Source organism: Pseudophryne corroboree (assembly GCF_028390025.1).
Source record: "Pseudophryne corroboree isolate aPseCor3 chromosome 3 unlocalized genomic scaffold, aPseCor3.hap2 SUPER_3_unloc_3, whole genome shotgun sequence".
Taxonomy (NCBI): domain Eukaryota; kingdom Metazoa; phylum Chordata; class Amphibia; order Anura; family Myobatrachidae; genus Pseudophryne; species Pseudophryne corroboree.
The window spans coordinates 3,423,933-3,449,064 of record NW_026967519.1 but is presented as its reverse complement, the minus strand read 5'-3'; the positions used below and the strand labels follow the sequence as shown (position 1 = coordinate 3,449,064).

General features: G+C 47.7%; 1 protein-coding gene across 1 annotated transcript in view; it reads right to left on the bottom strand.

The window, feature by feature from the left end:
* The window catches only part of LOC134984006 (uncharacterized), a 215,462-nt gene that overhangs the window by 11,209 nt on the left and 179,121 nt on the right, over window positions 1-25,132 (bottom strand). Inside the window, exons 9-11 of the mRNA XM_063949664.1 lie at window positions 5,199-5,293; window positions 4,588-4,776; window positions 3,725-3,848 (exon numbers count right to left, since the gene is read on the bottom strand). Coding sequence (XP_063805734.1) covers window positions 3,725-3,848; window positions 4,588-4,776; window positions 5,199-5,293 — 408 coding nt within the window. The remainder of the gene's footprint in view (window positions 1-3,724; window positions 3,849-4,587; window positions 4,777-5,198; window positions 5,294-25,132) is intronic.

The following is a 25,132-nucleotide window of genomic DNA, read 5'->3' as shown; positions in this document are numbered from 1 at the left end:
GCTTCCTCAGGGCACTATAGTGCCCCGAGGAAGCTCTTTAAGAGTGAAATGCGCATAGGCTTCAGCTATGTGCTCCCGTTTTAATAATAATGTTTAAAAAGTGCAGTTGACATATAACATACATGTGAGACCTATAGTGCAGTGTCAGGAGCCAAACCTGCTCGTAGAGAGGAGTTTTTAAATGTCTTTATACTTACCTGAAATTTCATGTGTATGCTGTGGGATAGCTGACACTTATATCAAACAAGAGAAATAACTGGGTTTATGCCAGATACAAGAATTTCTCTGTATCCAGACATCTAGGGCTATTGTAATTGTACTGCAGTTAGTCGGCAAACAGGGGCATGATCCTCTGATACCCACTATATATAAAATACTAGCTACTTGAGTTTAATGAGTAATATTTAAGTGCTACTAATATGTCCTGCATGGACACAAGTTGATATTGCTAAGTACCAGCAACGACTGCTGCTAATACAAACTTATACACAAGGTGGAAAATAGTGTGGATTAACATCATATTGGAATATATTAAACCCACCTCCCTAGCACATTTATTTATGCATTATTAACAGCAGCAACTGGGGTCAGAGATTCTTAAGCTCTATGAAGCAGACAGCCTCTAATATAGGGCGGTGAAACTGTTTATCCAGGCTTATCCCCATCTTTTCTCTCAAACACTGGGTTTATACATATAATGTCATACCAGCATTCTCTACACCATGTGACATTTTAGAGTTTCAGGCAAAAGTTGCACATTTAGCAACATTGTTACACCCCTCCACGTGTAACATTACAATCAAGTTATTATTATTACAGCCTTATAGGCAGGAGTGGAGAGAAACTTGGCTACAATTTGTTGCAACAGCTTGTAACTTTAAAGCAAGACAGCATAGTTTCCCTCTATTGCAGCATAATAGGCTCTAATGAATATGAAAACTGTAGGTCTCATATAAAGATAGCACTGACACAGTGCTGCATAAATATATGTATGTAAATGCACAAGTAAAATAAACACAGGAAAATATAAGAAGGGACGAACACATTAGCTTTGTTTTTTAAATCTTTATTCACATATATTCTATTTCTGTCACTTTCTATTCTCTGCTTCTTACTCTATGTATTTTAATATTTCGCTCTAATTTCAATAAAGGACAATTGAGTCCCACATAAATGAATTACATAATAAACCACTATACTATTTATGGTTATTGAGCACTTTAGCCTGTATTTGATACTGCTGCTGCGGATATATATGTTCTATAACAACAATCATATTGATAAATTAATAGTTGGATGAGTGCACCTTAAATTTATCTGGTTTCTTTTTCTTTTCCCCTTCCTATGGGGATTTGACTCCATATCAATACAAATGTGTCTTCATCATCTGGTACGGAATGTGATAAGACTTTGTTACGCGTTTCACTGTACTGTTGCCCGCTTTATCAAACAGTTTTGCATGACTCTGCTAAAAGTCCCCAGCACAGAAAAAGCTAGACGCTGGCACTCTACAGGGATATAATGCGTGTTTATTCTGAATCCAGCAATACGATCGTCAGAAAAAAAAGGTATAAACTGTCTGATGAAGCGGGCAGCAGTCCAGTGAAACGCGTAACAAAGTTTATGTACATTATCACATGCTGTACCAGATGGGAATGGATCCCTTTATCTTATAGTAATAAAAAGTCATCATTACTTCCTTCGTTGACATAATCCTTACTGCTCTATAAACTCTATCCATAATCACATAATCTGAGTCTACATTGTGGTCCAGGACTCCAAGGGCAATTTCAATGAGATACATCCAGCCCCTTATAGCATATACAGTATACTGGTGTTTATTAATGCTGTATCCATGAATTATTAAGCAAGGAACAGCTCATTCAAAAACAGCTGTCCTTCTGGGTTTATGCCAAGCCATGGGGGGCCAGAGAGGGGATCCTTCAGATTCCTCTCCGGGAAGTTCTATGATAAGAAGCCCTTTAGGGTTCTATAGGCAACCAGAGAGCTTCTAGAAGTCTAGGGGGATTGCAGTGCCAGCAGGACACAGCTCATATCTCCAATATCCTCTGTGGACCACTTTAATTCATAAGGGTATTGCGGTTTGATCACATTTTTGGGGTTAATACATCTCGCCCCAAGTCGTTACACCCTCGGTTCATACACTCGTGTTGAGAAACCATTCAGCATTTTGCAGCCTATCCTGTGACCGCAATTTATTTCTTCATAGGCCTCATAACTGCACACAGTTCTAGCCTACGGACTTCCAGTTCCTCCATCTCCATCCAACTGTAGACTCCAGTTACCCTGGAACTACCAGCTCTGCTCTCGCTGCTCTGCTGCCTGAACAAGCTGCTGTTCTACCATATATTGCGTCTGGTTAATACCGGATGCGTTGGAGAAAAAGTGCGCTACGGCTGCTCTGGGGAAGGCAGTCTTTATTTTGGAAGGCAAATATCTTGGATTGTCCAGGGAGACTAGAGAATGGTCTTACATCAATACCAGCAGGAACCCAGTCCACCATCTGCGGTTGCTGCCCAGGCCATCCCACCGCCCAGAACAGGCCACTTATATATATTATTTCATCGCCGTCCATTTCCTTGTGATCACCAACACAGCCAATGGAATCTGGTACAGGGCACTGGGGGGAAAATGTACCTCGCCCAGGCACACTCCTGTCAGTAACTGGAGCTCTAATCTCTATGGGGCATGTAGTAATAAAGCTGATATTTACAACATTGTTAAAATATCGACATTGAGTGTGTCGGCATGTGAAATGATGTCAATAAGCATATATAATTCTTAGCTGTATCCTGTCTAATAAAGCTGAATGCCAGACTTGCAGGAGTCCGCCCTGGCATTTCTGAGAGAGGGGCAGGCAGCACCCAACCACTGGAGCTGTCCCCTAGAGATAACACCGTCCGCTAGGAGAGCATCCTCACACCCTCTCCCAGGGGCCATGGCACAGAAAATGGGACATTAGAAAGGTTTCACCCATGGGAAGGGTAAGGAGTTCTGAGATAGAGTTAGGCTGCCAGCTGGACCGCCTGAGGATTATGGTTCCCATCTTGCCTAAAGGGGTTCCGGATGATAGAGCAACAGTCAATAGTCGACAGTCAATTGGTCTACCCCCATGGTCGACAGGTACAAAAGGTCAACATGTAAAAGGTTGACAGTGCTTAAGGTCAACAGTTACAAAACAGGACGACATTTTCAAATGGTCGACACAAGTTTTTGTATTTGTTTTCAACTTTTTCATAATTTGCTATCCACGTCGACTACGAATGGGAATAGTAACCTGTGCCGGGCGGGGCACCTTGCCCGAAGCATGGCGAGCGAAGCGGTACACTAATTGGGGGTCAGGTGGTTTTATGTTTTAAAATGACCCCCCCCCAAAAAAAATAATAAAAAATAAATAAAAATAAAAATAAAACCCCAACAAAACCGTGTGTCGACCATTTCCGCTTTGACCTTTTAACTGTGTCTACTGTTTGTTTTTTTACCTGTCGGCCTTTTCAAGTGTCTACCTTTTACATGTTGACCCACTTACCATGTTGACCTACTGTCTGTTGACTCGATTCTGGTCGACACAATGATCCACACCCACCTGAAGTGTAGTGACAGGACTGAAGAAGTGCAATTATTTATAAATTGGATTTAAGTCTGAGAAGTGTTAAGATATAGGTCTGTGCAGACTTACAGCTATCATTAAACCTCCACTTACCCAGTGATGTGAGGGGCCAGTGATTCTCCATCATCACGTCCTTGGACAGACCCCTGTGTCCCTCTATATACTCCCACTCCTCCATGGAGAAATAGACAGTGATGTCCTCACACCTTAAAGGAACCTGACACACACAATGATACAGTCATCACCCAGACACATCCCCTGGTGTTACTGTATACTGTCCCATTCCCAGCAGTTACCTCTCCAGTCATCATTCAGACACATCCCCTGGTGTTACTGTATAATGCCCCATTCCCAGCAGTCACCTCTCCAGTCATCACCCAGACACATCCCCTGGTGTTACTGTATAATGTCCTATTCCCAGCAGTCACCTATCCAGTCATCACCCAGACACATCCCCTGGTGTTACTGTATAATGCCCCATTCCCAGCAGTCACCTCTCCAGTCATCACCCAGACACATCCCCTGGTGTTACTGTATAATGTCCCATTCCCAGCAGCCACCTCTCCAGTCATCACCCAGACACATCCCCTGGTGTTACTGTATAATGCCCCATTCCCAGTAGTCACCTCTCCAGTCATCACCCAGACACATCCCCTGGTGTTACTGTATAATGTCCCATTCCCAGCAGTCACCTCTCCAGTCATCACCCAGACACATCTCCTGGTGTTACTGTATAATGCCCCATTCCCAGTAGTCACCTCTCCAGTCATCACCCAGACACATTCCCTGCTGTTACTGTATAATGCCCCATTCCCAGCAGTCACCTCTCCAGTCATCACCCAGACACATCACCTGGTGTTACTGTATAATGTCCCATTCCCAGCAGTCACCTCTCCAGTCATCACCCAGACACATCCCCTGGTGTTACTGTATAATGTCCCATTCCCAGCAGTCACCTCTCCAGTCAGCAGCTGAATGATCTTGTTGGTGAGTTCCAGGACCTTCTGGTCATTGTGCCTCTCATGTATCAGTGAGTGAGGTAGAGGCACCGGGATGGGGCTCTGGGTCCTGCTCAGTCCTCCTGACACACGGGGATGGCTGCTGGGTGTCACACGCTCACTGGATGCCTTCACTACTATGTAGTCCTGCACATAATAAAAGGGGGATTATCAAGGAAAAGAGGTAGCAAAATTAGAACAAAATTAGACAGAACTGGACCATCTTCAGGATGCACGTGTCCCTAGGTGACACTGTGTCACTCCCAGACCCCCTCACTTCCCCAGTCAGGTCCCTGTGTTAGTAATAGAGATAAGAGTGATGTCACTGTGACACCCCCAGACCCCCTCACCTACCCAGGCAGGTCCCTGTGTTAGTAATAGAGATAAGAGTGATGTCACAGTGACACTCCCAGACTCCCTCACCTCTACAGTCAGGTCCCTGTGTTAGTAATAGAGATAAGAGTGATGTCACAGTGACACTCCCAGACTCCCTCACCTCCCCAGTCAGGTCCCTGTGTTAGTAATAGAGATAAGAGTGATGTCACAGTGACACTCCCAGACTCCCTCACCTCCCCAGTCAGCAGGTAGATGATCTCCAGGGTGATATTTATTAGCGTCTCAGTCACGTGGCTCTTGTCCTTGTCCATCCTCAGGAAGTCAGATGATCAGGTAGGAGATGAGGATGGGGATACTGGAATACACGGGGTGTGGGATAAAGTTACAGGTAATAATAATACAATATATGATATACCTATAGGACAGGACATTACATGGAATAATGTATGTCACACTGTAAATAACGAGGGTATTAGAAGTCACTGGGGATTTCCGAAACCAGGCAACGGAACGGAGAGTCTGGTAAGGTGCCTGAAACGGAACAGAGAACCGAGGCGACTTCCAATATCCCTAGTAAGTTATAGTACAGGGAGCATGTTCCTGATAGCATTCCGGTTCCCCCTAATGACTATGGAACTCAGCAATTAAGACGTGTCAGTGACACATGGGCTTACACGTATGTGTGCATTAGAATAAAATAATAATATAATGGCACACCATCAATAATATGATTAAATCTGTATACTATAACAGCATATAGCGTGCTGCACATAAGGTACTAGCCTGTGATAGATGCCATTACCTGGAATTACAGTGACATTGGCAGCTCAGCTTCCTCCTCCTCTTCCTCCTCACCAGAGCAGCACAATAAGGAATTACTTATGTTGTTGTCAGTTCCTACTGATAGGATTCATTTCCAATCCTGAAAAAGGAATTCTTGGCGATCACCTAGCTCTGCCTTATCATGGAGAGGTGGATTCTGGGAATGGAAGTTCAAGGTGACGTCAGTAACTTCCTCAAGCAATGAGGGTTAGACTACAATTCCCAGAAGGCATTGCTTAATCCGCTTCCGGTCAGTGGACCTTTTACAGAGCTACTACTCCCAACCCAACGGTCGGTGCGTTCCAGCCTGGCTTCCGGGTTGTGCGTTCCAACTATGCTTCCGGGTTGTGCGTTCCACCTGACGTGCTCATGCATCGCTCAAGCCAATCACACGAGTGATCTGCCACCAAGTGGTCTGCCACCAAGTGGCCAGTTTGAGAACTGCAGCGGATAATTCTTGGTCTATTTGTTTCTTTCCTTACAACAACTGCCACCCTGTCCCCCACTAATTGTGCTCATTTTGGACCTAAAAGATTTTCGGTGAGCATCAAGTTCTGCCTGGGGTTCGGCAGGGTGACGTCGCATCGCAATGGGTGACGGGAATTGTAGTCCCTAAACTACATTGCCAGAGCAAGGAAGGAAACATGAACTACGAATCCCATAATGCACTGGTGGCCGCGCTTTCTATTTTGTATTCTCAAGAGGACTTTACCGGAGCTCCGCCCTCTAGCGGTCACTTCGGGAACGAACGGCTTGTGCAGCTTTCATTGCCTATTTCTCTTACGTCCTAGAGGATGCTGGGGACTCCGTAAGGACCATGGGGAATAGACTGGCAGCGCAGGAGACATGGGCACTAAAAAAGAACTTTAGGTATGGGTGTCACTGGCTCCTCCCTCTATGCCCCTCCTCCAGACCTCAGTTTAATACTGTGCCCAGAGGAGACTGGGTGCATTACAGGGAGCTCTCCTGAGTTTCCTGAAAATAAAGTATTTTGTAAGGTTTTTTATTTTCAGGGAGCCTGCTGGCAACAGACTCCCTGCATCGAGGGACTGAGGAGAGAGAAGCAGACCTACTTTAATGTTAGGCTCTGTTTCTTAGGCTACTGGACACCATTAGCTCCAGAGGGAACGGAACGCAGGTCTCACCCTCGCCGTTCATCCCAGAGCCGCGCCGCCGTCCTCCTCGCAGAGCCAGAAGATAGAAGCCGGGTGGGTATGTGAAGAAAGAAGACTTCAGAGGCGGCAGAAGACTTCAGATCTTCATTGAGGTAACGCACAGCGGTAACGCTGCGTGCCATTGCTCCCACACAACACACACACGGCAGGCACTGTAAGGGTGCAGGGCGCAGGGGGGGGGCGCCCTGGGCAGCAATAGGAACCTCCAATCTGGCTAAAAACAATATATACAGGCTATGCACTGTATATAACAGATCCCCCGCCAGTTTTTTTATATTTTCAGCGGGACCGAAGCCCGCCGCTGAGGGGGCGGAGCTTGTTCCTCAGAACTCACCAGCGCCATTTTCTCCACAGCACACCACTGAGAGGAAGCTCCCCGGACTCTCCCCTGCTTACCACGGTGAAAGAGGGTTTTAAAGAAGGGGGGGGGGGGGGCACATAATTTGGCGCAGATCAATGTTAACAGCGCTATCTGGGTAAACATATTGTGTTTTCTCTAACGTCCTAAGTGGATGCTGGGGACTCCGTAAGGACCATGGGGAATAGCGGCTCCGCAGGAGACTGGGCACATCTAAAGAAAGCTTTAGGACTATCTGGTGTGCACTGGCTCCTCCCCCTATGACCCTCCTCCAAGCCTCAGTTAGATCTCTGTGCCCGAACGAGAAGGGTGCACACTAGGGGCTCTCCTGAGCTTCTTAGTGAAAGTTTTAGATTAGGTTTTTTATTTTCAGTGAGACCTGCTGGCAACAGGCTCACTGCATCGAGGGACTAAGGGGAGAAGAAGCGAACTCACCTGCGTGCAGAGTGGATTGGGCTTCTTAGGCTACTGGACATTAGCTCCAGAGGGACGATCACAGCTTGGATGGGTCCCAGAGCCGCGCCGCCGGCCCCCTTACAGAGCCAGAAGGCAGAAGAGGTCCGGAAAATCGGCGGCAGAAGACGTCCTGTCTTCAACAAGGTAGCGCACAGCACTGCAGCTGTGCGCCATTGCTCTCAGCACACTTCACACTTCGGTCACTGAGGGTGCAGGGCGCTGGGGGGGGGCGCCCTGAGACGCAATAAAAACACCTTGGATGGCAAAAAAAATGCATCACATATAGCTCCTGGGCTATATGGATGCATTTAACCCCTGCCAGAATACATAAAAAAGCAGGAGAAAAGTCCGCGAAAAAGGGGCGGAGCCTATCTCCTCAGCACACTGGCGCCATTTTCCCTCACAGCTCCGTTGGAGGGAAGCTCCCTGTCTCTCCCCTGCAGTCACTACACTACAGAAAGGGTTAAAAAAAAGAGAGGGGGGCACTAATTAGGCGCAGTATTAACTATACAGCAGCTATAAGGGGAAAAACACTTATATAAGGTTATCCCTGTATATATATAGCGCTCTGGTGTGTGCTGGCAAACTCTCCCTCTGTCTCCCCAAAGGGCTAGTGGGGTCCTGTCCTCTATCAGAGCATTCCCTGTGTGTGTGCTGTATGTCGGTACTTTTGTGTCGACATGTATGAGGAGAAAAATGATGTGGAGACGGAGCAGATTGCCTGTAATAGTGATGTCACCCCCTAGGGGGTCGACACCTGAGTGGATGAACTGTTGGAAGGAATTACGTGACAGTGTCAGCTCTGTATAAAAGACAGTGGTTGACATGAGACAGCCGGCTACTCAGCTTGTGCCTGTCCAGACGTCTCATAGGCCGTCAGGGGCTCTAAAGCGCCCGTTACCTCAGATGGCAGATATAGACGCCGACACGGATACTGACTCCAGTGTCGATGGTGAAGAGACGAATGTGACTTCCAGTAGGGCCACACGTTACATGATTGAGGCAATGAAAAATGTTTTACACATTTCTGATAATACGAGTACCACCAAAAAAGGGGTATTATGTTCGGTGAGGAAAAACTACCTGTAGTTTTCCTGAATCTGAGAAATTAAATGAGGTGTGTGATGATGCGTGGGTTTCCCCCGATAACAACGGATAATTTCTAAAATGTTATTGGCATTATATCCTTTCCCGCCAGAGGTTAGGGTGCGTTGGGAAACACCCCCTAGGGGGGATAAAGAGCTCACACGCTTGTAAGGGCTCTACCTTCGCCTGAGATGGCCGCCCTTAAGGATCCTGCTGATAGAAAGCAGGAGGGTATCCTAAAAGGTATTTACACACATACTGGTGTTATACTGCGACCAGCAATCGCCTCAGCCTGGATGTGCAGTGCTGGGTTGGCGTGGTCGGATTCCCTGACTGAAAATATTGATACCCTAGATAGGGACAGTATATTTTTGCCTATAGAGCATTTAAAAGATGCATTTTTATATATGCGTGATGCACAGCGGAATATTTGCCGACTGGCATCAAGTCTAAGCGCGTTGTCCATTTCTACCAGTAGAGGGTTATGGACACGTCAGTGGTCAGGTGATGCGTATTCTAAACGGCATTTGGAAGTATTGCTTTATTAAGGGAGGAGTTATTTGGGGTCGGTCTTTCAGACCTGGTGGCCACGGCAACAGCTGGGAATTCCACGTTTGTACCCCAGGTCGCCTCTCAACATGAGAAGACGCCGTATTATCAGGCGCAGTCTTTTCGTGGACAAGCGGGCAAAAGGTTCCTCATTTCTGCCCTGTGACAGAGGGAGAGGAAAAAGGCTGCAGAAATCAGCCAGTTCCCAGGAACAGAAACCCTCTCCCGCCTCTGCCAAGCCCTCAGTATACGCTGGGGCTTTACAAGCAGAATCAGGCACGGTGGGGGGCCCGTCTCAATGAATTTCAGCGCGCAGTGGGCTCACTCGCAAGTAGACCCCTGGATCCTTCAGGTGATATCTCAGGGGTACAAATTAGAATTCGAGACGTCTCCCCCTCGCCGTTTCCTAAAGTCGGCTTTACCGATGTCTCCTTCTGACAGGGAGACAGTTTTGGAAGCCATTCACAAGCTGTATTCCCAGCAGGTGATAATCAAGATACCCCTCCTGCAACAGGGAACGGGGTATTATTCCACACTGTTGTGGTACCGAAGCCGGACGGCTCGGTGAGACCGATTCTAAATCTAAAATCTTTGAACACTTACGTACAGAGGTTCAAATTCAAGATTGAGTCACTCAGAGCAGTGATTGCGAACCTGGAAGAAGGGGACTACATGATGTCTCGGGACATCAAGGATGCTTACCTTCATGTCAAAATTTACCCTTCTCACCAAGGGTACCTCAGGTTTATTGTACAGAACTGTCACTATCAGTTCAGACGCTGCCGTATGGATGGTACACGGCACCCCGGGTCTTTACCAAGGTAATGGCCGAAATGATGATATTCCTTCGAAGGAAGTGAATTTTAGTTATCCCTTCCTTGGACAATTCCCTGATAAGGGTAAGATCCAGGGAACAGTTGGAGGTCGGTGTAGCACTATCTCAGGTAGTGTTGCGGCAGCACGATTGGATTCTCAATATTCCAAAATCGCACCTGGTTCCGACGACGTGTCTTCTGTTCCTAGGAATGATCCTGGACACAGTCCAGAAAAAGGTGTTTCTCCCGGAGGAGAAAGCCAGGGAGTTATCCGAGCTAGTCAGGAACCTCCTAAAACCGAGCCAAGTCTCAGTGCATCAATGCACAAGGGATCTGGGTAAAATGGTGGCTTCCTACGAAGCAATCCCATTCGGCAGATTCCACGCAAGAACTTTCCAGTGGGACCTGCTGGACAAATGGTCCGGATCGCATCTTCAGATGCATCAGCGGATAACCCTGTCACCAAGGACAAGGGTGTCCCTCCTGTGGTGGTTGCAGAGTGCTCATCTTCTAGAGGGCCGCAGATTAGGCATTCAGGACTGGGTCCTGGTGACCACGGATGCCAGCCTGCGAGGCTGGGGAGCAGTCACACAGGGAAGGAATATCCAGGGCTTATGGTCAAGCCTGGAGGCATCACTTCACATAAATATCCTGAAGCTAAGGGACATTTACAATGCTCTAAGCTTAGCAAGACCTCTGCTTCAAGGTCAGCCGGTGTTGATCCAGTCGGACAACATCACGGCAGTCACCCACGTAAACAGACAGGGTGGCACAAGAAGCAGGAGGGCAATGGCAGAAGCTGCAAGGATTCTTCGCTGGGCGGAAAATCATGTGATAGCACTGTCAGCAGTATTCATTCCGGGAGTGGACAACTGGGAAGCAGACTTCCTCAGCACGACCTCCACCCGGGAGAGTGGGGACTTCACCCAGAAGTCTTCCACATGATTAAAAACTCGACAGGTATTGCGCCAGGTCCAGGGACCCTCAGGCAATAAGCTGTAGACGCTCTGGTAACACCGTGGGTGTACCAGTCAGGGTATGTGTTCCCTCCTCTGCCTCTCATAACCAAGGTACTGAGATTGATAAGATGGAGAGGAGTAAGCACTATATTCGTGGTTCCGGATTGGCCAAGAAGGACTTGGTAACCGGAACTTCAAGAGATGCTCACGGAGGATCCGTGGCCTCTACCTCTAAGAAGGGACCTGCTCCAGCAAGGACCCTGTCTGTTCCAAGACTTACCGCGGCTGCGTTTGACGGCATGGCGGTTGAACGCCGGATCCTGAAGGAAAAAAGGCATTCCGGATGAAGTCATCCCTATCCTGATCAAAGCCAGGAAGGATGTAACCGCAAAAACATTATCACCGCAATTGGCGTAAATATGTTGCGTGGTGCGAGGCCAGTAAGGCCCGACGGAGGAAATTCAACTGGGTCGATTCCTACATTTCCTGCAAACAGGAGTGTCTATGGGCCTGAAATTGGGGTCCATTAAGGTTCAAATTTCGGCCCTGTCAATTTTCTTCCAAAAAGAACTAGCTTCAGTCCCTGAAGTTCAGACGTTGTAAAAGGGGTACTGCATATACAGCCTCCTTTTGTGCCTCCAGTGGCACTTTGGGATCTCAATGTAGTTTTGGGTTCCAAAAGTCACATTGGTTTGAACCACTTAAATCTGTGGAGTTAAAATATCTCACATGGAAAGTGGTCATGCTGTTGGCCCTGGCCTGAGCCAGGCGCGTGTCAGAATTGGCGGCTTTATCCTGAAAAAGCCCTTATATGATTTTCCATTCGGACAGGGCGGAATTGAGGACTCGTCCTCAGTTTCTCCCCAAGGTGGTTTCAGCGTCTCACCTGAACCAACCTATTGGTGGTGCCTGCGGCTACTAGGGACTTGGAGGCCTCCAAGTTGCTAGACGTTGTCAGTGCCCTGAAAATATATGTTTCCAGGACGGCTGGAGTCAGGAAATCTGACTCGCTGTTTATCCTGTGTGCACCCAACAAGCTGGGTGCTCCTGCTTCTAAGCAGACTATTGCTCGTTGGATTTGTAGTACAATTCAGCTTGCACATTCTGTGGCAGGCCGGCCACAGCCAAAAATCTGTAAATGCCCACTCCACAAGGAAGGTGGGCTCATCTTGGGCGGCTGCCCGAGGGGTCTCGGCTTTACAACTTTGCCGAGCAGCTACTTGGTCAGGAGCAAATACGTTTGTAAAATTCTACAAAATTGATATCCTGGCTGAGGAGGACCTGGAGTTCTCTCATTTGGTGCTGCAGAGTCATCCGCACTCTCCCGCCCGTTTGGGAGCTTTGGTATAATCCCCATGGTCCTTACGGAGTCCCCAGCATCCACTTAGGACGTTAGAGAAAATAAGAATTTACTTACCGATAATTCTATTTCTCATAGTCCGTAGTGGATGCTGGGCGCCCATCCCAAGTGCGGATTGTCTGCAATACTTGTACATAGTTATTGTTACAAAAATCGGGTTATTATTGTTGTGAGCCATCTTTCAGAGGCTCCTCTGTTATCATGCTGTTAACTGGGTTCAGATCACAGGTTATACGGTGTGATTGGTGTGGCTGGTATGAGTCTTACCCGGGATTCAAAATCCTTCCTTATTGTGTACGCTCGTCCGGGCACAGTATCCTAACTGAGGCTTGGAGGAGGGTCATAGGGGGAGGAGCCAGTGCACACCAGATAGTCCTAAAGCTTTCTTTAGATGTGCCCAGTCTCCTGCGGAGCCGCTATTCCCCATGGTCCTTACGGAGTCCCCAGCATCCACTACGGACTATGAGAAATAGAATTATCGGTAAGTAAATTCTTATTTTTTCCTGGGTCATTGGCGCTGGGTGTGTGCTGGCATACTCTCTCTCTGTCTCTCCAAAGGGCCTTGTGGGGGAACTGTCTTCAGATAAGAGGATTCCCTGAGTGTGTGGTGTGTCGGTACACGTGTGTCTGCATGTCTGAGGTAGAAGGCTCTCCTAGGGAGGAGGTGGAGCAAATGACTGTGGTGTCTCCGTCGGCAACACCGACACCTGACTGGTTGGATATGTGGAATGTTTTAAGTGCTAATGGATGTATTGCACAAAAGGTTGGACAAAGCTGTGTCCAGGGAATGTACAGGGAGTCAAGCCCTGCCTACCCCTATGTCGCTGGGACCTTCGGGGTCTCAAAAGCGCCCACTATCCCATATAGTAGACACTAATACCGACACGGATTCTGACTCCAGTGTCGACTACGATGATGCAAAGTTACAGCCCAAATTGGCTAAGTATTCAATATATGATTATTGCAATAAAGGATTTACTGCATATCACAGAGGACCCCCCTGTCCCTGACACGAGGGTACACATGTATAAGGAAAAGAAACCTGAGGTAACCTTTCCCCCATCCATTGAGCTGAACGAGTTATGTGAAAAGGCTTGGGAATCTCCAGACAAGAAACTGCAGATTCCCAAAAGGATTCTTCTGGCGCATCCTTTCCCGACTAAGGACAGGATACGGTGGGAATCAACCCCAAGGGTGGATAAAGCGTTGACACGCTTATCCAAAAAGGTAGCGCTGCCATCCCAAGATACGGCTACCCTCAGAGATCCTGCTGATCGCAAGCAGGAGGCTACTTTGAACATTTACACACATTCTGGTACCTTACTCAGACCGGCGATAGCGTCGGCTTGGGTTTGTAGCGCTGTAGCAGCGTGGACAGATACCTTATCAGCGGAAATTGATACCCTGGATAAGGATACCATTTTATTGACCCTGGGTCATATTAAAGATGCTGTCTTATATATGAGAGATGCTCAAAGAGACATTGGCCTACTGGGTTCTAGAGTCAACGCTATGGCGATTTCTGCTAGACGAGTCCTATGGACCCGACAATGGACGGGTGATGCCGACTCAAAGAGGCATATGGAGGTTTTACCTTACAAGGGTGAGGAACTGTTTGGGGAAGGTCTCTCGGACCTGGTTTCCACAGCTACGGCAGGTAAATCAATTTTTTTGCCTTATATTTCCTCACAGACTAAGAAAGCGCCACATTATCAGATGCAGTCCTTTCGGCCACATAGAAACAAGAGAGTACGAGGATCGTCCTTTCTTGCCAGAGGTAAGGGCAGAGGGAAAAAGCTGCCAACCACAGCTAGTTCCCAGGAGAAGTCCTCCCCGACCTCTACAAAATCCACCGCATGACGCTGGGGCTCCGCTAAGGGAGTCCGCCCCAGTGGGGGCACGTCTTCGACTTTTCAGCCACATCTGGGTTCACTCACAGGTGGATCCCTGGGCAATAGAAATTGTTTCCCAGGGTTACAAGCTGGAATTCGAAGAGGTGCCTCCTTGCCGGTTTTTCAAATCGGCTCTACCAACTTCTCCCCCAGAAAGGGAGATAGTTTTAAATGCAATTCACAAATTGTGTCTTCAACAGGTGGTGGTAATAGTTCCCCTGCTTCAACAAGGGAGGGGGTATTACTCAACCCTGTTTGTCGTCCCGAAACCGGACGGTTCAGTCAGACCCATTTTAAATTTAAAATCCTTGAACCTATACTTGAAAAGGTTCAAGTTCAAGATGGAATCGCTCAGAACGGTCATCGCCAGCCTAGAAGGGAGGGATTTTATGGTATCCCTGGACATAAAGGATGCATACCTTCATGTTCCCATATATCCACCTCATCAGGCGTACCTGAGATTTGTGGTACAGGATTGTCATTACCAATTTCAGACGTTGCCGTTTGGGCTTTCCACGGCCCGAGGATTTTCACCAAGGTAATGGCGGAAATGATGGTGCTCCTGCGCAAGCAGGGTGTCACAATTATCCCGTACTTGGACGATCTCCTCATAAAAGCGAGATCACGAGAGCAGTTGTTGAACAGCATGTCACTTTCACTGAAGGTGTTACAACAACACGGCTGGATTCTCAATATCCCGAAGTCACAGTTGGTTCCTACGACTCGTTTTACCTTTTTAGGCATGATTCTGGATACGGACCAGAAAAGGGTTTATCTTCCGATAGAAAAGGCCCAGGAACTCATGACTCTGGTCAGGGACCTATTGAAGCCAAAACAGGTGTCAGTGCATCACTGCACTCGAGTCCTGGGAAAAATGGTGGCGTCTTATGAGGCCATTCCCTTCGGCAGGTTCCATGCGAGGAGTTTCCAATGGGACCTACTGGACAAGTGGTCCGGGTCACATCTACAGATTAATCGGATGATCACCCTGTCCCCCAGGGCCAGGGTATCTCTCCTGTGGTGGCTGCAGAGTGCTCACCTTCTAGAGGGTCGCAGGTTCGGCATTCAGGACTGGATTCTGGTAACCACGGATGCGAGCCTCCGAGGTTGGGGAGCAGTCACGCAGGGAAGAAACTTCCAAGGTCTTTGTTCAAGCCAGGAGACTTGTCTTCACATCAACGTCCTGGAATTGAGGGCCATATACAACGCCCTTCGTCATGCAGAGACTTTGCTTCGCGACCTACCGGTTCTGATTCAGTCAGACAACATAACATTCCGGGAGTGGACAACTGGGAAGCAGACTTCCTCAGCAGACACGATCTACATCCAGGAGAGTGGGGACTTCATCAGGAAGTCTTCATACAGATTGCAAGTCACAGGCACCACAATAGAAACTACAGAGGTATTGCGCCAGGTCAAGAGACCCTCAGGCGGTGGCGGTGGACGCCCTGGTGACACCATGGGTGTTCCAGTCTGTCTATGTGTTTCCTCCTCTTCCTCTCATACCCAAGGTGTTGAGAATAATAAGAAAAAGAGGAGTACAGACAACTCTCATTGTTCCAGATTGGCCGCGAAGGGCCTGGTATCCGGATCTGCAGGAAATGCTCACAGAAGATCCGTGGCCTTTTCCTCTAAGACAGGACCTGTTACAACAGGGGCCCTGTCTGTTCCAAGACTTACCGCGGCTGCGTTTGACGGCATGGCGGTTGAACGCCGGATCCTAGCGGAAAAGGGCATTCCGGATGAGGTCATTCCTACTCTCATAAAGGCTAGGAAGGACATGACAGCTAAACATTATCACCGTATATTGCGGAAGTATGTTTCTTGGTGTGAGGCCAGGAATGCTCCTACGGAAGAATTCCATCTGGAACGTTTCCTTCACTTCCTACAAACTGGGGTGAATTTGGGCCTAAAATTAGGCTCCATTAAGGTTCAGATTTCGGCCCTATCCATTTTCTTTCAGAAGGAATTAGCTTCTCTCCCAGAAGTACAGACTTTTGTGAAGGGAGTGCTGCATATTCAGCCTCCTTTTGTCCCTCCGGTGGCGCCTTGGGACCGTAATGTGGTGTTGAGTTTCCTTAAGTCGCACTGGTTTGAACCACTTAAAACGGTGGAATTAAAATATCTCACTTGGAAAGTGGTCATGTTGTTAGCCTTGGCTTCGGCTAGGCAAGTGTCAGAGTTGGCAGCTTTGTCTCATAAAATAAGATTTTACTCACCGGTAAATCTATTTCTCGTAGTCCGTAGTGGATGCTGGGAACTCCGAAAGGACCATGGGGAATAGCGGCTCCGCAGGAGACTGGGCACAACTAAAGAAAGCTTTTAGGTCACCTGGTGTGCACTGGCTCCTCCCACTATGACCCTCCTCCAAGCCTCAGTTAGGACACTGTGCCCGGACGAGCTGACATAATAAGGAAGGATTTTGAATCCCGGGTAAGACTCCTACCAGCCACACCAATCACACCGTATAACTCGTGATACTATACCCAGTTTAACAGTATGAAAACAACTGAGCCTCTCAACAGATGGCTCAACAATAACCCTTTAGTTAACAATAACTATGTACAAGTATTGCAGACAATCCGCACTTGGGATGGGCGCCCAGCATCCACTACGGACTACGAGAAATAGATTTACCGGTGAGTAAAATCTTATTTTCTCTGACGTCCTAGTGGATGCTGGGAACTCCGAAAGGACCATGGGGATTATACCAAAGCTCCCAAACGGGCGGGAGAGTGCGGATGACTCTGCAGCACCGAATGAGAGAACTCAAGGTCCTCCTCAGCCAGGGTATCAAATTTGTAGAATTTTGCAAACGTGTTTGCCCCTGACCAAGTAGCAGCTCGGCAAAGTTGTAAAGCCGAGACCCCTCGGGCAGCCGCCCAAGATGAGCCCACCTTCCTTGTGGAATGGGCTTTTACTGATTTAGGATGCGGCAGTCCAGCCGCAGAATGCGCCAGCTGAATTGTGCTACAAATCCAGCGAGCAATAGTCTGCTTAGAAGCAGGAGCACCCAGTTTGTTGGGTGCATACAGGATAAATAGCGAGTCAGTTTTCCTGACTCTAGCCGTCCTGGAAACATAAATTTTCAAGGCCCTGACTACGTCCAGTAACTTGGAATCCTCCAAGTCCCTAGTAGCCGCAGGCACCACAATAGGTTGGTTCAAGTGAAAAGCTGATACCACCTTAGGGAGAAACTGGGGACGAGTCCTCAATTCCGCCCTATCCATATGGAAAATCAGATAAGGGCTTTTACATGACAAAGCTGCCAATTCTGACACACGCCTGGCTGAAGCCAAGGCCAATAACATGACCACTTTCCACGTGAGATATTTTAGATCCACGGTTTTAAGTGGCTCAAACCAATGTGATTTTAAGAAACTCAACACCACGTTGAGATCCCAAGGTGCCACTGGAGGCACAAACGGGGGCTGAATATGCAGCACTCCTTTCACAAACGTCTGAACTTCAGGTAGTGAAGCTAGTTCTTTCTGGAAGAAAATCGACAGAGCCGAGATCTGTACCTTAATGGAGCCTAATTTCAGGCCCATAGTCACTCCTGCTTGTAGGAAATGCAGAAATCGACCTAGTTGAAATTGCTCTGTTGGGGCCTTTTTGGCCTCACACCAAGCAACATATTTCCGCCATATGCGGTGATAATGCTTTGCAGTTACATCTTTCCTGGCTTTAATCAGCGTAGGAATGACTTCCTCCGGAATGCCCTTTTCCTTCAGGATCCGGCGTTCAACCGCCATGCCGTCAAACGCAGCCGCGGTAAGTCTTGCTGCAGCAGGTCCTGTCTGAGCGGCAGAGGCCATGGGTCCTCTGAGATCATCTCTTGAAGTTCCGGGTACCACGCTCGTCTTGGCCAATCCGGAACCACGAGTATTGTTCTTACTCCTCGTTTTCTTATTATTCTCAGTACCCGTGGTATGAGAGGCAGAGGAGGGAACACATAAACTGACTGGTACACCCACTGTGTCACTAGAGCGTCCACAGCTATCGCCTGAGGGTCCCTTGACCTGGCGCAATATCTCTCTAGTTTTTTGTTTAGGCGGGACGCCATCATGTCCACCTGTGGCCGTTCCCATCGATTTACAATCAGCGTGAAGACTTCTGGATGAAGTCCCCACTCTCCCGGGTGGAGGTCGTGCCTGCTGAGAAAGTCTGCTTCCCAGTTGTCCACTCCCGGAATGAACACTGCTGACAGTGCTAGTACGTGATTTTCCGCCCATCGGAGAATCCTTGTGGCTTCTGCCATTGCCATCCTGCTTCTTGTGCCGCCCTGTCGATTTACATGGGCGACTGCCGTGATGTTGTCTGACTGGATCAGTACCGGCTGGTGTAGAAGCAGGGATTTTGCCTGACTTAGGGCATTGTAAATGGCCCTTAGTTCCAGAATATTTATGTGTAGGGAAGTCTTCTGACTCGACCATAGTCCTTGGAAGTTTCTTCCCTGTGTGACTGCCCCCCAGCCTCGAAGGCTGGCATCCGTGGTCACCAGGACCCAGTCCTGTATGCCGAATCTGCGGCCCTCTAGAAGATGAGCACTCTGCAGCCACCACAGCAGAGACACCCTGGTTCCTGGAGACAGGGTTATTAGGCGATGCATCTGAAGATGCGATCCGGACCATTGGTCCAACAGGTCCCACTGAAAAATTCTGGCATGGAACCTGCCGAAAGGAATTGCTTCGTAAGAAGCCACCATCTTTCCCAGGACCCGCGTGCAGTGATGCACCGATACCTGTTTTGGTTTCAGGAGGTCTCTGACTAGAGATGACAGCTCCTTGGCTTTCTCCTCCGGGAGAAACACTTTTTATTTTTATTTTTTTTGGACTGTATCCAGAATCATACCCAGGAACAGTAGACGTGTCGTCGGAACCAGCTGTGATTTTGAAATATTCAGAATCCAACCGTGCTGGTGTAGCACCTCCTGAGATAGTGCTACTCCCACCAACAACTGCTCCTTGGACCTCGCCTTTATTAGGAGATCGTCCAAGTATGGGATAATTAAAACTCCCTTTCTTCGAAGGAGTATCATCATTTCCGCCATTACCTTGGTAAACACCCTTGGTGCCGTGGAGAGTCCAAACGGCAGCGTCTGGAATTGGTAATGGCAATCCTGTACCACAAATCTGAGGTACTCCTGGTGAGGATAGTAAATGGGGACATGCAGGTAAGCATCCTTGATGTCCAGGGATACCATGTAATCCCCCTCGTCCAGGCTTGCAATAACCGCCCTGAGCGATTCCATCTTGAACTTGAATTTTTTTATGTATGTGTTCAAGGATTTCAAATTTAAAATGGGTCTCACCGAACCGTCCGGTTTCGGTACCACAAACAGTGTGGAATAGTAACCCCGTCCTTGTTGAAGTAGGGGCACCTTGATTATCACCTGCTGGGAATACAGCTTGTGAATTGCCGCTAGCACAGCCTCCCTGTCTGAAGGAGTAATCCTGATAAAACGGCGCCTTTTTAGGCTGTGAGGGAACATGGGGTAAAAATGCTGACTTCCCAGCAGTTGCTGTGGAAACTAGGTCCGAGAGACCATCCCCAAATAACTCCTCACCCTTATAAGGCAAAACTTCCATGTGCCTTTTTGAATCTGCATCCCCTGTCCACTGGCGAGTCCATAAGCCTCTCCTAGCAGAAATGGACAATGCACTTATTTTAGATGCCAGCCGGCAGATCTCCCTCTGTGCATCTCTCATGTATAAGACTGAGTCTTTTATATGCTCTATGGTTAGCAGAATAGTGTCCCTGTCTAGGGTGTCAATATTTTCTGACAGGGAATCTGACCACGCAGTGGCAGTACTGCACATCCATGCTGACGCAATAGCTGGTCTAAGTATAATGCCTGAGTGTGTATATACAGACTTCAGGATCGCCTCCTGCTTTCTATCAGCAGGTTCCTTGAGGGCGGCCGTATCCGGAGACGGTAGTGCCACCTTTTTAGACAAACGTGTGAGCGCTTTATCCACCCTAGGGGGTGTCTCCCAACGTGACCTATCCTCTGGCGGGAAAGGGAACGCCATTAGTAACTTCTTAGAGATTACCAATCTTTTATCAGGGAAAGCCCACGCTTCTTCACACACTTCATTTAATTCTTCTGATGGGGGAAAAACTACGGGTAGTTTTTTCTCCCCAAACATAATACCCTTTTTATTGGTACCTGGGTTTATATCAGAAATTTGTAACACCTCTTTCATTGCTTCAATCATGCAACGAATGGCCTTAGTGGACATTAGACTAGACTCATCGTCGTCGACACTGGTGTCAGTATCCGTGTCGACATCCGCGTCTGCCATCTGAGGTAGCGGGCGTTTTAGAGCCCCCGATGGCCTTTGAGACGCCTGGACAGGCACGAGCTGAGAAGCCGGCTGTCCCGCATTTGGCATGTCGTCAAATTTTTTGTGTAAGGAGTCGACACGTGCACGCAATTCCTTCTATAAGTCCATCCACTCAGGTGTCTGCCCCGCAGGGGGTGACATCCCTTCTATAGGCATCTGCTCCGCCTCCACATCATTATCCTCATCAAACATGTCGACACAGCCGTACCGACACACCGCACACACACAGGGAATGCTCTAACAGAGGACAGGACCCACAAAAGCCCTTTGGGGAGACAGAGTGAGAGTATGCCAGCACACACCAGAGCGCTATATAATGCAGGGACTAACTGAATTATGTCCCCTATAGCTGCTGTTATATATACTGCGCCTAAATTTAGTGCCCCCCCTCTCTTTTTTACCCTTTTCTGTAGTGTAGACTGCAGGGGAGAGCCAGGGAGCTTCCTTCCAGCGGAGCTGTGAGGGAGAAATGGCGCCAGTGTGCTGAAGGAGATAGCTCCGCCCCTTTTTTGCTGACTTTTCTCCTGCTTTTTTATGGATTCTGGCAGGGGTAATTATCACATATATAGCCTCTGGGGCTATATATTGTGGTATTTTTGCCAGCCAAGGTGTTTTTATTGCTGCTCAGGGCGCCCCCCCCTAGCGCCCTGCACCCTCAGTGACCGGAGTGTGAAGTGTGTATGAGGAGCAATGGCGCACAGCTGCAGTGCTGTGCGCTACCTTGGTGAAGACTGATGTCTTCTGCCGCCGATTTTCCGGACCTCTTCTTGCTTCTGGCTCTGTAAGGGGGACGGCGGCGCGGCTCCGGGACCGAACACCAAGGCCAGTTCCATGCGGTCGATCCCTCTGGAGCTAATGGTGTCCAGTAGCCTAAGAAGTCCAAGCTAGCTGCAAGCAGGTAGGTTCGCTTCTTCTCCCCTTAGTCCCTCGCTGCAGTGAGCCTGTTGCCAGCAGGTCTCACTGTAAAAAAAAAAACCTAATTATATACTTTCTTTTTAGAAGCTCAGGAGAGCCCCTAGTGTGCATCCAACCTCGGCCGGGCACAAAATCTAACTGAGGCTTGGAGGAGGGTCATAGTGGGAGGAGCCAGTGCACACCAGGTGACCTAAAAGCTTTCTTTAGTTGTGCCCAGTCTCCTGCGGAGCCGCTATTCCCCATGGTCCTTTCGGAGTTCTCAGCATCCACTAGGACGTCAGAGAAACTACTGGTAGTTTTTTCTCCCCAAACATAATACCCTTTTTAGTGGTACCTGGGTTTATATCAGAAATTTGTAACACCTCTTTCATTGCTTCAATCATGCAACGAATGGCCTTAGTGGACATTAGACTAGACTCATCGTCGTCGACACTGGTGTCAGTATCCGTGTCAACATCCGCGTCTGCCATCTGAGGTAGCGGGCGTTTTAGAGCCCCCGATGGCCTTTGAGACGCCTGGACAGGCACGAGCTGAGAAGTCGGCTGTCCCGCATTTGGCATGTCGTCATATTTTTTGTGTAAGGAGTCGACACGTGCACGCTGTCAAAGTCAGAAAAATATCTCTATGCACACTACCATATTTGCACCTCACACAGGTCCGTGCTGCGCATGCGTACGCTCTCCCGTACGTGCGCATACTCACAGTCGCGGGCACCCGCAGGCGTACGGTATGCGTATTTACGGTAGAGTTTATGTGATCGTAGCGTGCGACTCAATCATTACATATTTTCACTATATAATGTATTTTGTAGATCATGGTCCCTTTGATAGATTCTGAAAGTTTAGTTAATATAGCATGTTCCTGAACAGAGAGATCCCTCTTTGTATTGTACGAAGGGTCTAACAGGGGTCATACAGTGGTGTTTGGTACCCATCGGAAGAGTATTTAAATAGCAATATTCCGGTGTTGGTTTGGAGCGGATTAATCGCTCGTGCGAATAGTTATGGACATAAGAAGTTTATGTCCATTTACTATTATTTGTTCTTATTTAGTCATGCGGCGGGAAACCCAGTATCCCACCCACCTGAACAGTTGGAAGCAGTCTCAGCCCACCTGTATGAATCAACCTATGACCTTTTGTTATAATGCGAAGCCGAATTCCTGTGTCCAATGAACAATGAGATTGTAGGGACCATTGAATTGTATTGTGTGTGGGGCATAAATAGGCAGGCCGACCATATCCAGTTCACTCTCTTCAACGGTTCTCATTGCTGATAATCGGGAGCTGGATATCGAGGCGCATGCGATCGTTTCCCCTTGTGCGTAAGTGTTTATCCGCAACTATATTGATCTTCTTGTTATTGTGGGCCAATTTCTCTCTCTCTCTCTCTTCTCCTCTTTCTCTCTTATTTTCTCTTAAATAGTAATTGTATTATATTTCCTGTGTAGTTATCTGGTTAGGTAGTCTATGTTATATTGTAGTGTATGATTTGTATTTGTATTAATTCTTTTGCAAGTATATCATTCATAATATATATATATATTAGGCGTTGGACCCTAAGCCCAGGTATCTGTGTATTTCTTATAGTGTTAAGTATTCTCAGAGCGTCGGTGACGCTCATACAGCTTTTGAGTTAATAAGGTTACACTGTGTTGCATCTACACCCTATCTCTACACTAAGGTTTTACAGCATATTACATTGTTTATGGTTTAGATTTAAAGGTTTAACATTGTTAGCGTCAGCGCCGCTGGTGATCTCCTCGTGGGCCCGAGCGTCCGCTATAGCGAATCATTACGTTAGTCAGCAGCCAATAGCGTGCCTGCCTGTGATCTCTTGGCCGTGAGCGAACGTGACGCTTGAGCGTCTCGACTACGGCTAAGCGATTGTTACGCAACGAGCATACCCTTACGGTACTTCATACGTAGATAGCGTACAGTGTTCTTAGACCTCATAAAGGGTATTATATAAGATAAATATTTAGCTTTATCAATTGCGGGCTCACCCTGTCCTTCACATATCTGCACTAGGTAATTTCAGCAGACATTATCCAGCAGCAAAGGGCGGGAGATCATATTCCTCGTAGTGCTGTTTGGATAAGCGTCTGCTTCTCTTAGTAAAGGGTGCTGAAGGAATCCGGGAACCGGAGGTAAGAACAACACACTAGTCTCTTTTAAAACTGTTTATTTTTCTGTCTTGCGTACACACGCACGCACACATATATATCTGCATTTCTTTTTTTCATTTGTGTATTTTCGTATATCACTCTCCTGTTTGCCAGTTTTATAGTTGATAAACGTGCTAAGAGAGATTTGCCGCTATTTCATAGTTTAAGAGTAAAAAGGTAATATAGTTAAAGTATAGACAAACACAGCTGTGCCTGAGAGACAAGGCGAAGTCAGTGTGGTGCGTGGTAGATGATAAAGGATCATCTACATTGATAAACGTATAAATTGTGTTACGGTGGATCTTTGCTTTGCGTACACGTGTCTCTAACAAAGGACTGAGACTTGCGTACGCAACCCAAGGGCCGACGCACGCAGCGTATATTACGCAACGGAGCGTACGGGTACGCCCACGTAACTCAAATCACAAGTGTTAATTTTTTTCAACGCGATAAATAGCGCAACGCGGTAAATAACGCAAGGCGATAAATCGCGCAAATCTATTTTAAAATTCGAAATTTAAATTAACAGATCCTTCTCCTAATTTGTAACACATCTGGTCTAAAGAGAAATTTCTGCGCAGAAATAGAAATAGAAACAAAAGTGTATATGTGGTGAGTGAGTGTTTGTTTTTACAATTTTTGAGGTTGAACCACAAGCAAAGTCGAGCTCTCGTGAGGTACATGCGTGTAAGTGACGTACATGGTGGCTAGGGAGGCATCCCTGGTTAAAACATACAATTTGAGCATTAGAGTGTAGCAGACCAGGAGGTCATACTGTAACAGACCAGGAGGTCATAGCAGACCAGCAGGTTCAGGTACAGCAGACAAGGAAGTCCGCTATACAGTCCACAGGCACAACACCTAAAAGGGTTGGTGCAACACCCATATAGGCCATACAAGCTCTGGCTGAAGGAATTCGCAGGCGTAATTTTCGATTCCACTGGTCGCTCCGTACATAAGATTAGTTGCTTATGTGCTGAACGATTGTACCGCACGTAATTGTGTACATTAGTAAACCTGACCGGTACTATTTGTGTACGAAGGTCATAAACGCTATTTGTACATTCTAACGTGATTTGTGTAATTTTTTTATTTTAAGGGAGGTTCGCTGCTCACTCAGGAACTATCCAACAACCAATAGTTACTGGAAAGAGTAAGTGTTCTTCGGATCACCCTCGCAGGTTACAGTAAATAGAGGTTCAGGTCGCAGGGGCCCTGGGTCGAGTACGCCAGCACTATATCAGTGTGATCAGGTCGTATTGGT